General features: G+C 39.6%; 1 protein-coding gene across 1 annotated transcript in view; it reads left to right on the top strand.

Annotated features, from left to right (window-relative positions):
• Positions 1-16,688, top strand: part of PTDSS1 (phosphatidylserine synthase 1) — a 74,769-nt gene that overhangs the window by 48,531 nt on the left and 9,550 nt on the right. Inside the window, exon 10 of the mRNA XM_043992820.1 lies at positions 12,402-12,501. Coding sequence (XP_043848755.1) covers positions 12,402-12,501 — 100 coding nt within the window. The remainder of the gene's footprint in view (positions 1-12,401; positions 12,502-16,688) is intronic.

Here is a 16,688-nt window from a genome sequence, read left to right as displayed (position 1 = left end):
TTCTTATTTAAGATTCTCCCTTTAAAAACAATTAATATTGATCTGCAACATCAAATCTAGCTTTCCAGATTCACCATTTCCTGTAAAATACTGAGTGTTGTAAACAAGTTTGTTTAATCCAAGTTGGAAGGAGAGTCATCCTCAGTCCTTGGAATTTTCTTCCCAGGAGGTGCTAGTGTCTCCTAGCATCTTAATTTTTGGTGCTGGTGCTGGTGGTAAAAAACCAAACAAACAATTCCAGGCATAGAAAGCTGTAGCATGAGGGGGCAGCTATGTGGTGCAGTGGATGAAGCACTGGCCTTGGATTCAGGAGGACTTGAATTCAAATCCGGATTCAGACACTTGACACTAGCTGTGTAACCCTGGGCAAGTCACTTTAAGCCTCATTGCCCCACAAAAAAAGAAAAGAAAAAAGAAAGCTGTAGTGTGCTGACCTGTCAGGAATGCTTAAGTGTTCAGTAAAAGGTGCTGTGCCCCAAAGAAGCCAGAGCTCCTCTCACCTTCAGACAGTATGAACAGTTACCTTTCTGTCAAAAGAAAGGAAAAAAAAAAACATTAGAATGATAAAAATGCCTCATACTACTCCAACTTCTAAGATGCTAGCCAGTTCTAAAAGGTCAGTGCTCTGATGTCCAAGTTAGATTGTATATGCCTAGATTGGGTTTTTCATTCTTTCAACAAGTCTTTGTAAAAATTCCAGTAGCCAAGTCCCTCAGAGACAAAGGGTCACTTTTATACCTTTGTGTTTTTGTTTTTGCTTTACAAATTCTCAATGTAAGCTGATTTCCTTCCATGAAGAAAAAGCAGCTTAAGAGGGTGATGGATTAGGTCCCTTTGTTGAGTGTCTGAGCTAGAAAGGGAAATTCCACTTTTTAACTTAAATTACTGATCCAACAGAACAAAGGGAAATATCCCCATATTAGGAATTACTGTTCAATAGAAAGGAATAATTCCAAAAGCGTACTTGCTAAATTGTTTTAGACCCAAGTGACACATGACAATGGCCTCCCTTCCTATGTCCTCAGCTTCACCACAGTTTTAAATATCTTCATACGTATATTTCCCATTCTCAATTAAAAACCCACTCCAGCTAAAGAGTGATCATTCTTTAGTATTTTCCACTAGACCGAGTTTTTTCAACATTTATGACAGAGGAAATATAGGAAGGTGCTTTGACAAAACTTTACTTACGTCATTTAGACAGCCAAAAAATGTCAAGACTACTTTATAGAGAAGTAGTAAGAGGGTTATCAGTCAATAATTTTGTAGAAAGTTCTTAGGGAAGCTTGTGCCTTCTTACTGGAAAATTACTTTAAAATAACACCCAGTAGTTAATGTGCATCTCTTCTCACCTCCCCTCCTTCCTCTGGAGGACAGGTTATGTGCCAGCCTATCTTCTGTTCAAAACCTGTTCCTTAGGCTGATAAAGAAGCATGTGTCCTGATAATGCTAGCTTCTTCTTCTTTTTTTTTGGGGGGGGGGGGTGGTCCAAATCCCTCAAAAGATCCTTTCCTCATTCTGATTCATTACTTGATCTAAATGTTGACCCAATCTCTCTGTATTCCACATTATTTTATTAGTATTGCAAAAAAAATTATTATTCACTATAACTAACCTGGAAAAATTATATCATTGTACTTATGAAAAATTATGATTATATGAAAAATTATAAGTTTAGAGAAATTACAATTGGGCCTTAAGTCCTCCCACGGTCGCCATTCAAATGTGGAATATTTTTGATGACTAGGGCTAATCTGGGGGCTAAAGCTGACTGGAGGACTAATCTGGGGACTTTTGACTATTTGGCTATCTGACTGTCTATCAATTTAATGTGGGACGTTTATAGAGTCTTACCACACTGCTCCACTCCCAAATTGATAAGCAAAAGATTAAGAAGCCTCTTAACTAAATAATCAAAGCAGAGTTTATTTATGAGATACTTTTTAAAATTAAGAATACAGGGAAATAAAATGTACAACCTGACTGCATTGTGGTGCGTCTCTTTGCACTGCGTCTCTTTCCCACCGGCTGCGCCTGGAACTTTTTTAATAAAATAAGGGCCTTAGCCGCCTCTTGCCTTAGGGCACTCAGGTCCTTTATTCTAACTCTGAGCCCCTTTCACTTTGTAAATCCCCCTGCTTCTAACTTTCCTCTCCTTACTGCCACTGCTGAACCCCTCTGTTTGTCTCTCACCGACCTTCTGTCTGTCTGCTCCGTCAGTCTGCCCTTTGGCCTCTCTTTTGCCACCCCTCTAATCTTGTCCGCCGGCCTTTCCTCCTTGCTCCTAGTCCTTTAGCCTTCTCCTGCGTCCTTGTAGCCCCCGTCTCTCGTCTGCCCCCTCCAACCTTTCTAATCTTGTCAGCTGCCCCCTGAGTCTAACTCCCAGGTCTATATATACCTTTTCTTCTCTCCACTCAAATCTCAGGGCTTCCTACACCCCCACAGACCAAGTTAATCTGCCAGCCAGGGCTGCGGCTGGTGGGCTGGAGGGACGCTCGAGCATCACGTGCCTCAGCACAGGCTACACCAGAGCCCAGCCTGGACAAGCCCAGCATCTCTCAAATACCTCCGCTCAGGGCAGAGGGAGCTGGGGGCTCTTTTCCCCCAGCTGTCTTGTACAGCCCACAGGGCTTTTTGGCTCAGCTGAAGCGGAGGGGGAAGGGCACCAGCACCTCCCACACAGAAGAGACCCTCAGGGCCCAAGGCTTTCTAATCTCAGCCTAAAGGTAGGGTCCCCAAATCAAAATTAATTTCCACAGTATTAAATGACATTTTGATATTTTCTTTCCTTAACCTCCTTTTCCTTTTATATTTTCTTCCCTTTTGTGACATACTAAACTGAAAAGCTGTCCTGTGCCTACAATGTTATTTTGCCTCAGCATATGACTTTTTTCTAAGGAGTTTCTGACCAAAAAAAAAAAAAAGGCATTCACTGCCTGTAGTGATAGTTCTTCATTTAGATTATGATTTTTGCCCTTCTCTGGACATTTTGTTAACAGTGTTTAGGCTACATTTTTGTTTAGTTAAATTTTTAAGATTGCGTGGTGGTCCTTTAAATTCATGCCAGATTGCTATGCTTTTCAAGTTTTTATGCTTACAAATTTTCCCTAAATGGTGGAGACAGGACCCTATTCCACCTTTGGGAACTCTGCCAGGGAATATAAAGATATGGTGCAGAAGGTTGTTCCATTTGCTTCTGTTTTGAAGTGTTACTTCAGCTCTGTGGAATTCATAGGGATAACGTTGTCTTTCCATCCTTTACTTGCCTTCCCTATAGTCTTCAGCCACCCACCCTACCCCATATCATGTACTTGATCTTTCCTGCCTTCAAGAGGAGAAAATTCACTTCTTTAATAAAAATAACAGTACTTGACAATCATCTAGTACCTTATACACATTATCTTTTGTCAGCATCAAAATAATCCTGCAAGGTAAGGAAAAACAATACCTCTGGTATTGCTAAAGGCAATGCTCAGGAAAGTGGGGTCGGGAAGGGGGCCACTGGGTCTCCAGGGTTCTCTGCCAAAATCCTAACCCTGCTTTTATATCTTCTTTGCTGGCTCCCATATCATTCTACCTAGTAGCAAAGTCTCAGGTTACCCCAGATCTGTTCCACACCACTTTGGGTTGGTGTAGTTAGAGTATGGGAGTTCTGCATTCCCCCTTCCTCCTTGTACAAGTGGCCTGGCCCACAAAAAGCTAACATTTATATAGTGCTTTAATATATTATCCTGATTCCTACAAGGAGAGTAGAATAGAGATAGGGATTAGACCTGTGGTTTCATTAGTATTGGGAATTCCCATCCCAAATGGTGGTGTTCAGTCATTCAGGCCTTCCAACTCATCAGTAGTGTCCCACTCTTCTTGACCCCGTGCCATGGATCAGCAGGCCAGGCCCTTCTGTCCTCCACTACCTACCAAAGTCCGTCCAAGGTTAGGTTCTTTGTGCTATGATACTATCTATCCATCTTATCCTCTGCCATCCCCTTTTCCTTTCGCCTTCTATCTTTTCTAATATAGGGGTTTTTTCCATCAATTCCTTAAGTATTAACTGATTTGATCTCCTCTCCATCCATGGGACTCTCAGAAGTCTTCTCCAGCACCACAGTTCAAAAGCATTCATTCGGCATCACTGAGTTTCCCTTATAGTCCAACTCTTACAGCCATACATTGCTACTGAAAAAGCCATAGCTTTGATTATTCCTATATTTGTTGTCGAGGTGATGTCTCTGCTTTTTAGTATGCTATCCAGATGTGTCATAGTTTGCCTTTCAAGAAGCAAGTGTCTTAATTTCATGGCTGCAGTCACTATCTGCAGTGACCTTTGAAAAAACACTGCTTCCATTTCTCCTCCCTCTATTTGCTAGGAAGTGATGGCACCAGTGGCCAAGTTCTTAGTTTTCTGATGTTAAGCTTCAAGCTAACTTTTATACTCTCACCCTCATCAAGAGGCTTTTTAATTCCTCTTTGCTATTCTGCCATCAGAGTAATATTGTCTGCCTGTCTGAGATTGTTGATATTTCTCCAGGCAACCTTAATCCCAGCTTTTGATTCATCCAGCCTGACATTTCACATGATGTATTCTACATATAAGTTAAATAAATAAGGTGACAGTATAAAGCCTTATATACTCCTTTTCCAGTCCTAAACCAATTAGTTGTTCCAAGTTTGGTTCTAATTTGCTTCTTGCCCTAAATATAGGTACCTCAGGAGACAAGTAAAATGATCTGATGCTCCCATGTCTTTGAAGACTTGCCACATTTTGTTTTGATCAACAGAGTCAAAGGCCTTAGTGTGGTCAATGAAGCAAAAGGAGATGTTTTTCTGGAACTCCCTTGATTTCTCCATAATCAAGCAAATGTTAGCAATGTTGGTTTGGTTTCTAGTTCCTCTGCCTCTTTGAAAACCAGCCTGCTCTTCTGGTGATTCTCAGTTCATGTGTTACTGAAGCCTAGCTTTCAGAATCTTAAGCATAACCTTGCTGTCATGTGAAACAAGTACAATTGTTTAGTAATTTGAACATTCCTTGGCATTGCCCTTTTTTAAACTGATCTTTTCCAATTTAGTGGCCACTGTTGTACTTTCCAAATTTGCAGGCATATTGAACACAGCACTTTAACAGCATCATCTTGCAAGATTTTAAATAGCTCAGCTGGAATTCCATCAGTTCCTCTAACCTTATTGTTAACAATGGTTCCTAAGGTCCACTTGACTTCATTCTCCAAGATATTTGGCTCTAGATCAGTAGGCACACCATGAAGGTTATTTATGATATTAAGATCTTTCTTGTATAGTTCTTTTGTGTATTCTTGCCACCTCTTCTTAATCTCTTCTACATCCTGTTAAATCTCTACCATTTTTATCTTTTATCATACCCAGTCTTTGCATGAAACTTTCCTTTGATCGCTCTAATTTTCTTGAAGAGATCCATCGTTCCCATTCTATTGTGTTCTATTTCTTTGCATTTCTCATTTAAGAAAGCCTGCTATTCTCTAGAATTCTGCATTCAGTTGAGTATATCTTCCCATTTCTCCTTTACCTTTCAGTTGCCTTCTTTCCTCTCTATAAAACCTCATTAGACAGCCATTTTGCTTTCTTATCTCTTCTTTTTCTTTGGAATGTTTTTGTGGCTGTCTTCTGTACAGTAATATAAACCCCTGTCCATAATTCTTCAGGTAGTTTGTCTACCAGATTGTTGTTGTTTTTTAAAAAAAACTATTTGTGCTAGGCTCTGTTTTTATCCACTTTTTACAGTGATCAAAGCTAATTGAGTAGCATCATTCAATTCCATTGGTTGACATGACTTGTGGGCTGTCTGTATTAAAGTGATCTCTACAGATGACATCAGGGGGAAGTATCCAAAAGACTGCCCCCTAAATTGCTCAAGGCAAAGTCCATTATCTAGACAAAAGAGTCTATCTCCATTTTTACTACACGTGTGGCTGGCCCTGAGCAAGAAGAAAACTTCCTCCTAAGAATTGAACCCTCTGAAGGGGGCATGGGGGGAATGAAACTAGGTATCTGGATCCCCAAGAAATTCATTATTAATAATTATTTTCTCATAAGATCTAATCCCTTGAATCTATTCATCACTTCCACATCATATAAGAGAAGTTATTTAGGTCATACCTATATGGTCTGATAGTTTTCCCTACTCTCTTCAATTTAAATATGAATTTTGCAATAAGAAGCTCATGCACAGTCAGCTCCAGGTCTTTTTTTTTTTTTTTTAACTATAGAGCTTCTCCATATTTGGCTGCAAAATATATAATTTTGGTATTGACCATCTGGTGACATCCAAGTGTAGAGTCACCTTTTGGGTTGTTGAGAAAGATTGTTTGCTATGGCCAGTGAGTTATCTTGACAAAACTCTATTAGTCTCTGCTCTCCTTTATTTTGACTCCAAGGCCTAATTTGCCTGTCGTTCCAGTTATCTTTTGGTTTCATATTTTAGCATTCTAATCCCCTATGATAAATATGACATCCTTTCTTGGTGTTATTTCTAGAAGATGTTGTAAGTGTTCGTAAAACTAATCAACTTTGACCCCTTCAGCATCAGTAGTTGAAGCATAGACTTGTATTACTGTAATGTTGAACAGTTTGCCTTAGATTAAAAAAGATATTATTCTGTCATTTTTTAAATCATATCCCAGTACTGCTTTTCTCACCCTTTTATTTACTATGAAGGTTACTCCGTTTCTTCTAAGGAATTCTTGCCCACAGTAGTATATGTAGTGATCATTGGAATTAAACTCACCCATTCCTGTCCATTTAAGTTCACTGAAATCCAAGATGTCAATGTTTAGTCTTTCATTTCCTGATTGACCGCATACAGCTTCCCTTGAAGGTTCATAGATCTTGCTTTCTAGGTTCCTATGCAGTATTGATTTTTTTTAATTAATTAATTATTTTTTATTTTAGTGAGGCAATTGGGGTTAAGTGACTTGCCCAGGGTCACACAGCTAGTAAATGTTAAGTGTCTGAGGCCGGATTTGAACTCAGGTACTCCTGACTCCAGGGCCGGTGCTCTATCCACTGTGCCACCTAGCTGCCCCTGCAGTATTGATTTTTACAATTTTGTCACCAGATATATCCACAGCTATGCTTCGTTTCAGTTTTGGCCCAGCTGCTTCCTTCTTTCTGGAGCTACTTGTAATTGTCCTCTACTCTTCCCCAGTGGTGTTTTGGACACCTTCCAACCAGAAGGACTCATTTTCCTGTGTTAGTACTGTCCATGGGGTTTTCTTGGCAAAGATATTGGAGTAGCTTGTCATTTCCTTCTTCAGTGGGTCACATTTTGTCTGAACTCTCCACTGTTACTTATCTGTCTTGCGTAACATTGCACAGCATAGCTCATGGTTTCACTGAACTAGGCAAACCCCTTTGCAATGATAAGGCAGTGATCCAGGGCAGCATCGAAGGTGAGGAAGCTCTTTTTACAAACTGCAGGTCAGTATCTTCTCTGAAATGTGTAATCTTACAGAGTTGCTTAGATTACTTAAAAGTTAAATGAGTTGCCCGCAGTCACAAAGCCAGCATGTGTCAGAGGCAAAACTTGAACCCAGGTCTTCCTGTCACCAAGGCCAACTTTCTCCAACATGCTGTGTTTCTATGGGATGCTGTCTATCAGATGTTATCCCCATTTTATAGATCAAAAGATTTGAAGTTAGCTCATGTTGATTCCAGTAGTATGGATTTCACACGTCAATCAGCATATCAGAGTTTCCTTTCTAATCACTAAATATAAGAAGCCTTTTCTCTATTCTGTTTTTCTTCCACCTCTAGCATTTGACACTTCTGCCTTCTCTTTTCTTCCTGAAGCTCTTCTCTTTCACTCTCAGGTTCTGGGATGTGGCATTGTTTGTGTTCTTTACCTATTTTTCCTAGGCAGCAAAATGGTTCATTGTATATAGAGCACTGGGCCTGGAGTTAGAAAGAATTGAGTTCAGATTCAACTTCAGATACTTATTAGCTGTGTGACCTTAAACTTGCCTCAGCTTCCTCAACTATAAAATGAGGGAAATAATAGCATCTATCTCACAGAGTTGTTGTGAAAATCAAAAAAGATAAAATCTGTAAAGCACTTAGCACAGTACCTGGCACATAGTAGGTGCTGTCTAAATGTTTATTCCCTTTACTCCCCCTACTTACAAGACTGTTTCACTGACTGCTAGTTCTTCCATCCTCTGAATGTGGGTGTTCCCTAAGAGTCCACCAATCCTAGGGGGCATCTGGGTGGCACAGTGGATAAAGCACCGGACCTGAGTTCAAATCCAGCCTCAGACACTTGACATTTACTAGCTTTGTAACCCTGGGCAAGTCACTTAGCCCTCACTGCTCCACCAAAAAAAAAAAAAAGCCACCAATCCTTTTCTCTTTCTCTCCTTACTTTCTGTTGCAGATGGCATGCATTCTGTCTGCCTCAACCATCACTTCTGTTCATTGACTTCCAGATATGTAAATCCAGCCCCAAACTTTTCATCAAGATAAAACCCTATATTTCTAACTCTCCTTAATGGCCTAAGATGTCCCATTGTCAACTCAAACTCAGTGTCTTTAAAGACTGAATTGAAATTCTTCCCCCAAAACGAACTCCTCCTTCTGAGTTATCATTTTTATTGATGGTAACATCTTTCTTCCAGACAACCAGGCTTGAAACCTCAGTCTCTTCCTCCATGAAGCCTTCTATGGTCATCCAGAATGATCTTTTCCTCCTCTAACCTCTGTTATTTATCTGTTCCATTACTGTGTCTACCCCACCCTTTAATCTCATTACTAGATTACAGGCTTCTTGGAAGCATAGTACTTCATTATGCATCTTTCTGTTGATGAGCACCTTGCACATAGTAAGCATTCAAGAAAGAATTGTTGACTAGTATCACAGAATCTTTGACTTCAACCTAGAAGGCACCTTAGAGGTCTAATTGTGAGTCTTTGTATAGTCTGAGCTCCTCATTTTACGAGTGAAAAAATTGGGATCCAGAGAAGTTCAGTGATTTGCCCAAGGCTTCCCAAGAAAGAAATAGCAGAGATGGAGTAAACTCCTTTAGTGTACAAGAGAAAGTTTTGACTTCAGGATGGAAACTACCAATCTCGACTCACTTGTTTGAGGAACAGCGAAGCCAGTGTCATTGGACTGAAGATTACTTGGTGAGAACTATGGTGTAAGATGATTGGAAATGTAGGGCAGGGAGGGGTGGAGTCACGAAAGACTTTGAATGCCACACAGTGGGTTTTATATTTGATCTTGGAGGTGATAGGGAGCCTCTAGAGTTGATTGATTAGGGAATGACACGGTTAGACTTTAGGAAGATCACTTGGGCTGCTCAGTGGTGGATGGAATGGAGTAGGGAGAGACTTGAGGCAGGGAGAAACCCACCAGTAGGCCATTGCAATAGTTGGACGATGAGGGCCTATACCAGAGTGTCAGAGAGAAGGGAAGAGATGTTATAACAAAGGCAAAATTGACAGGCTTTGGCAATAAGTTGGATATAAAGAATGAGAATGAATGAGGTGACACTTGGGTTTTGAGCCTGGAGAACTGGCTGGATAGTGATAACCCGCAACAGTGATAGTGAAGCTTGGAATGGGGGAAAGATAATCATTTCAGTTTTAGATATGTCAAGATTAAGATATCTATGGGACATCCAATTCTGGATGTCTAGTTGGCGATTTGAGATGTGAGACTGGAGATGAGCAGAGAAATCAGTGCTAGATAAGTAGAGTTGAGAATCAACTGCATAGAGATAATTATTGAATCCATGAGAACTGATGAGATCACCAAGTGAAATAGTGTCGAGGGAGAGGAGAAGAGGTTCCAGGACAGAGCCTCGTGGTTAGTGGGCATGAGCTGGATGAGGGTCCAACAAAGGAGATTAAGAAGGATCGATCACATAGGTAAGAGGTAAACCAAGGGATGTAAACCTAGAGAAAAGAGAATATCTAAGAGAAGGGAGTGATTGACAATGTTAGAGGCTGTAGATGTCAAGAAGGATGAGGATTGAGAAAAGGTCATTGGTTTGGCAATTTAAGAGATCTGTTTTTAACTTCGAAGAGAGCAGTTTCAGTTCAGTGAGATTAAAAGCCAGACTGTTGAGAGTAAAAAAGAGAGTGACAGGAGAGGAAGTGTAGACATCTATTGTAGATGACCTTCTCAAGGAGTTTAGCCACAGAAGGCATGAAAGATTAGGGATAATAATTAGTAGGGAATATAATAGCTATCTTAAAAAATTTGAAGAGATGTCAGGGTGAAGAAAAGTTTAAGTTATTCTTGATAGCTTCCAAAAGCAGAAAAAATAATTAATATTTAGCATTTATAAAGTGCTTTAAGGTTTGCAGAATGATTTACAACTATCATGTCATTTTATCCTCACCACAATTCTGGAAGGTAGGTTCTATTATAATCCCCATTTTACAAATGAGGAAATTAAGAGTGAGGGAGGTTAAGGAACCTGTCCATGAACACACAGTAAATGTCTAAGATTTGGACTCAGATCTTCCTGACTCCTAAATCCAGCATAAATATTTCACAGAGATTGCAGATTGACACAAGGAAGAGCTTTGTAGTAAACAGAGTTTAAAGACAATGTTCCTGCCTTCTCCTGCCATACACATTCCCTAGGTTAGATGGTCACTTCTCTCTTAAATAGTTTTTGTTGCTGTTCAGTTATGTGCAGCCATTCATTACTCCATATGGGGTTTTCTTGGCAAAGATACTGGAGCAGTTTGCCATTTCCTTCTCCAGTTTATTTTACAAAAGAGGAAACTGAGGCAAACAAGGTTAAGTGACTTCCCCAGGGTCACACAACCACTCAGTGTCTGAGACCAAATTTGAACTCAGGAAGATGAGTCTTCCTGACTCTAGGCCTAGCATTATATCTACTGTAACACCTAGCTGCCCTTTAACTGCCTTTGGCCCATCTTCTTATTAATTTTCAAGCAAGGTTCTAAGCCAGTTAAGAGATAAGTCCTATACCCAGTTGCCTTTGAGCTTCTGCCCCACTTATTTGTTAAATAAACTGGAGAAATGTATTTTCTTATAAGCTTTCTCACCCCTCTCTTTCTAGAACTGCCAATTCTTATAAAGTTCAATGAATGTATAGGCTTAGTTAGATATTAATAGACAATAACAACAGAAAATGTCGATTAGACATTATTAGAACAGTAACAAATAATTCAACAATAATAAAAATACAAAAACATAATTAAATATTTCAGTAGTGTGTAACTGTGAAAAAGATCATATCCATTGTCACCTCTAACCATCAACTGCAACTGCTGACTTCTCAATTCTGGAAACACATCATTCACCTCTTTAGGCATGGCCATCAAATTGTCTCAAGAATTCTCTTTAGATACAGTGTCTCCTCTACAGCATAAGAGGTAAACTCAGTTCTTTCATTTTCTTGAGTCTTTCTTTCTGATGATGATGAACTCCCTCATTCCCTGAGTGAAGAAGTTCTCAACAGGCAATTTCACAGTGTTCTCTCACAATTCAACCAAGACGATTAAAAATATCATTCTCCTCAAGATTCTAATCTTCTTTTTGTTGTTGTTGTATATTTTTAAATTTTTTGGAACATTTTTATTTGAAGTTTTGAATTACAAATTCTATCCCTTTCTCCCCTCCCCTCCCACCTCCCTGAGGTGGTAGGCAATCAGATATGGATTCTGTATGTGCAATTATGTAAAATGTTTCCATATGAGTCATTTTGTATAAGGATTTCTATTCCTCGTTAAAGATTCAGTAACAGTAAGAAAAGTCTTTGTGGGAAAGGCTATAGAAGTTATGGATATATATGAATTAGAACTGTAAAATAATGGCATGATCTACACCCTGAAGTAGTAAGTTCCTGGGTCACTTATAGTATTATAGTATGGGTTAAACGGCCTTTTGGTTATTTTTCAAGGATATATATATATATATATATATATATATATATATATATGGATGGATATGTGCGTGTGTGTGTGTGTGTGTGTGTGTGTTTGTATTTGGGGGTGGGGGGCGTGGGGCAATGAGGGTTAAGTGACTTGCCCAGGGTCACACAGCTACACAGTGTCAAGTGTCTGAGATTGGATTTGAACTCAAGTCCTCCTGAATCCAGGGCTGGTGCTTTATCCACTGTGCCACCTAGCTGCCCCCAAGAATATATTTTAACATTGAGGAGCAGTTAGACTGCATGGCATCTAGAGTACCTTTAATAGTCTCTGATTCTAGACTTTGATCTGGGGCATTAAGTAGAATTTTATTTTTCTTTTCTATAGAAAATAGCAATAGACTATAGCTTTATATTTCTGTACACAGACAAATAAGAACTTCTTATAAATTACCTTTATATAGTCCTTGTTCTCCATTAAAAGATGGAAAAACCTTTAACCTTTTTTTCTTTGTCCTTTAGAGTCATTGGTTTCCTGGAAGCAATTGTTTGCATAAAATTTGGGCAAGATCTCTTCTCCAAAACTCAAATACTTTACGTTATACTTTGGCTGCTTTGTGTGGTGAGTTATTCTTCTCACTCAGCATAACACTGAACACCAGACCACAATTGTTGAACTCAAAGACTCCTCTCTAAAAAATTCCTTCCAGAACCTGTCCCAAGAAATGTATAGAAAAAAGGCAATCTACTTGAAAGTCTTAAAATTGGCCTTAAGCAATTGAGGTATTTAAGACTTCATGAATAAAACACATTGGCCTAGACTGAATTCATGGTAGACCATAATAAAACATGTCAGAAAAATATCCATTCCTTGCTTAAAAGAGATCCTGAGGCAGTTGAAAGTAAATGCCAGTGGAGAGAAAGTAATATGACAACTTCATGCCATAAACTGCTTATTTAAGTCTCTATATACATGAGAGCAACAGGCAGAGGCTTTATATGGAACTTCCCTGGCATTCTTTCTCTGATATCAGTGGCTAGAAAAATGTCTTTCTCCAAATTCCTTCTCCAAACACCCATACTCCTTGTGAATTTCTATAATACTTAACATTAGCACTCATTTGACATTTAGGAGACACTGCCTTATGTTGACAGTTAATTTTTTTGCGTTTGTGTATCTTTCCAACTAGATTATAAGCTCTTTGAGAGGACATTGGTATGCTGATTGATTGACTAATGAGAGAAAATAAAAACAAAATCTTGTTGGGTTTTCAAATCTATGAATTTTAATAAAGGTCAGGGCTTTCCTCTCAGAAGTCTGAGACACACATTATTCAACAAGTAGAGGGCCTTTTGTCCCCTTAGAGTTTTAAAAGAAGCATTCTCTAGGAACAGACACTCAGTTATTTCCCAGGAAGTCCCATGAGAGCCGTGTAACGATTGGAATGACGCCACCTGCTGGATACTTACTGTAGAAGAGTTCTGCCCATGAAGCGAAGGTCTTTGAGGGCAAGACCAGGAGTCTTTTCTTTGGCGGGAGGAAGTGACGCGGACTAGTGGGAGGAGGAAGGAAGAGACTGGTGCTAACTCTGGGGCTCTTTCCTGAGGACGCTGGCGGAGAAGGGAGCTAGAAATGTGCTCTCCCTTTAATAGATAGGAATCTAGGCCTTTCTCTCTCTCTTTACCAAATTCTTATTCTCCTTAATAAATGCTTAAAAGTCTAACTCTTGCTAAAGCTTGTAATTGATTGGCGACCACTCATTAGATATTTTAGACAGTTTAGCTAGAATTTTAACCCTTAACAGCCGATAAGTTGGTCAGCTGCAATTGTGTAATGATTAGTGATTATTGTAAATGTAGATGCTCATTACCATAAAGGAAAAGTGAAAATTCCAGCACAGCTATAGCTGGTGGTGTGTGTAGAATCATATACAATCTGGATCTTTTGAATTGTTCTCTCTTCCCTAAACAAAAAAGAGGCCTATGCAATTGCTGTTTTGCATTCTGGCTTTGACAGATTAGTGGGTGCTTGTGTAGACTTCCACAGGTGTGAGGGCAAACCCATGAATTACAGGCTTTTGTCTTTTGTGAGAAAAGTAAAAAAAATCTCTCTCCTTTTCTTCCTCCTAGAGATGGTAAGTTTGTCAGTGACAATATATCTTTTGTGGCCTTATCTTGTAAGGCAAACCATTTGTTCAGCAAACACTTATTTAAACACCTACTTTGTGCCAGGCAATAAACATCTGCCAGTGCCCACTAGACCCTTCTATAAAACCAGGCTTTGAAATTTAATCTCCTGAATGTGTGAGTTTCTTGGTTCATTAAATTGATATTTATACTCTCTACCTCACAGGGTTGTTGTGAGGAAAATACTTTGTAAAATTGAAAGTTCCTTAATAATGAGAGCCCTTCTCACCAAGGCCAGCTCTTCTGTGTGATTCTTTGATCTCATACCTTCCTGTCTTCTTCAGTAAATTACCCCCTCAATTGTCTTCTCTTAATCTTTAGCATCTTCCCCTATCTGTCCCTTCTCCTTTCTGCTGCCTACAATCATATTCAAATCTTCTCTGTCTTTAAAAAGTTTTACTTGCCACAACCATCCCCTCAAACTGTCATCTTACACTCCTCCTCCTTTACCCAGCCAAACTAAGAAAGCTATTTACACTCATTGCCTCCACTTCCTCACTTCTCAGCTCTAGCTTCTGATCACATCACTCACCTGAAACTAGTCTCTTCAAAGTTGCCATTGATATCTTAATTGCCAGATCTGATAGTCTTTTCTCAATCTTGATCTTTTTGTAACATTTGAAATTGTTCATCTCCTCTTGGAAACTCTCTTTTCTAGGCTTTTGTAAGACTGTTCTCTCTTGGTGTTCCTCTCTAGATCTCTTAATCTCCTTAGTTGGCTTAACATCCACCTAACTGTGGGTGTCCCCCGAGGTCCTGTCATGGGTACTTTCCTCTCTACACTCTCACTTGGTGCCTTCATCAACTTCCTTGGGCTAAATTGCCATCTTCGTGCACATAACCCTCAGATCTGTCCATCTGGTCCTTGTCTCTACCCCGAGTTTCCATCCTGCATCACCAACTGTCTGTAGGACATTTCAAGTTGTGTGTCCTACAAACTCAACATGTCTAAAACAAATGAATTCTCTTTATCCCCCAAACCAACCCATCTTCCAGACCTCCCTGTTTGAAGTATTCCCTGTTGAGGGTATCACTGTCTTTCCAGTCTTCCAGGTTTGTAACTGTGGCATTATCCTTGAGTCTTCACATTCTTCACCACCCCACATACCCATTTAATTGTCAGATGCTTTCACATCTCCATAGCATATCTCTCATCTGTCCCACTCTGAAGTACTCACTGAGCCACTGCAACTGGACCATTGAGATGGCTTCCTAATTGATCTTCCTGTCTAAAGTCTCTTTCTACTTTAATCCTTGCTCCAAAAAGTTATCAGAGTGATTTTCTTTAGTCGAATATCTCCCTGTCATTTGCCTACTCAGACAGTAGTGCTTTCCTATCGCCTCTAAGATGAAATATAAATGTATTTCCTTAGCTTTTAAAACTCTTCATGTCTTATCTTCTCAGCCATGTAATCTATCACTGCCTTCCCCCATTCTACAGTCTAGGTAAGATGGCCCTGCTCCCTCTCACACACCATATTCCATCCTGTCTCTGGAGTCTTTGTACTGGCTGACCCCTGTGCACTTCCTCCTCACCTCAGCTCATGGAATCCCTTGCTTTCTCAAAGACCATCTTCTACACGAAGCCTTTCCTCATCCTCCCACTACTGCTGTCTTCCTCTGAAAAACTACCTCGTATTTATCTTATATGTACCTATATTACATGTTGTCTCCCTGAGAGAATGGAATCTCCTTAAGGGCAAGGATTGTTGGGATTCCTAGCATCTAGCACAGTACCTGACACAAAGAAATCACTCTAATGAAGGCTTGCATAAACATGAGCATCTCTAATGTAATTATTTATCAATAGCTTCAAAATGGTACGTCTTAATAGAATTTTTCAAACTCATTGCCTAACTTATTTTTAGCCTTAATACAAGTTTTTAGGTAGCCAGTTCCAATTTGCAGATGTGACTGGGCCGAATGCAATGAGTAAGGTCATAGTATCTCTTCTCTTACATGGCAGATAGGCTTCCCATGGATATATGTCATTCCAAAACTTATTTGGAATATCATAGACCATTTAAAGATAGGACAAGTGATGATCAAACAAAACACCTTGTCTTATCTCTCTCTCTCATGCCACTCAGTAGCAATTAGTGCCGTGCTGTGGACAAAAGCCATAAAACAGTCCCTGCTGCTCTTGATGGTTGGTCCAGTATTTCTGACATCTGTCAGGCATTGTGAGCATTGGATATGATAGAAAGATAATGCCTTTTCCCTAGCTTTTGCAGGGCAGTGAGTGTTAAGTGACTTGCCCAGGGTCACACAGCTAATGTCAAGTGTTTTGGATTTGAACTCAGGTCCTCCTGGATCCAGGGCTGGTGCTTTATCCACTGTGCCACCTAGCTGCCCCCGATAGTGCTTTTTCCAAAAGAAATAATTGCCTAACAAAACCAAAACTTTGATACAGATTCAACTTTGACCTAGAAACATTAGGGCTAGATTTATTTACTCAACTGTTCTAGGCCTTAGTTTTTTTCACTTTTTAAAAATAAGCAACTAGAGATGATCCAAGATTCTTTCCAACTTTGAAATTCCAATTCCATAAAAAGTTAAACACATTTGAATTATTCACTCTAAGAGAGAAAGCTGTGGAATGAATTGGGAGTTGTCTGCTAG

The sequence above is a fragment of the Dromiciops gliroides genome, chromosome 1 (assembly GCF_019393635.1).
Source record: "Dromiciops gliroides isolate mDroGli1 chromosome 1, mDroGli1.pri, whole genome shotgun sequence".
Classification (NCBI taxonomy): domain Eukaryota; kingdom Metazoa; phylum Chordata; class Mammalia; order Microbiotheria; family Microbiotheriidae; genus Dromiciops; species Dromiciops gliroides.
This window is presented reverse-complemented; position numbering and strand designations above follow the sequence as displayed.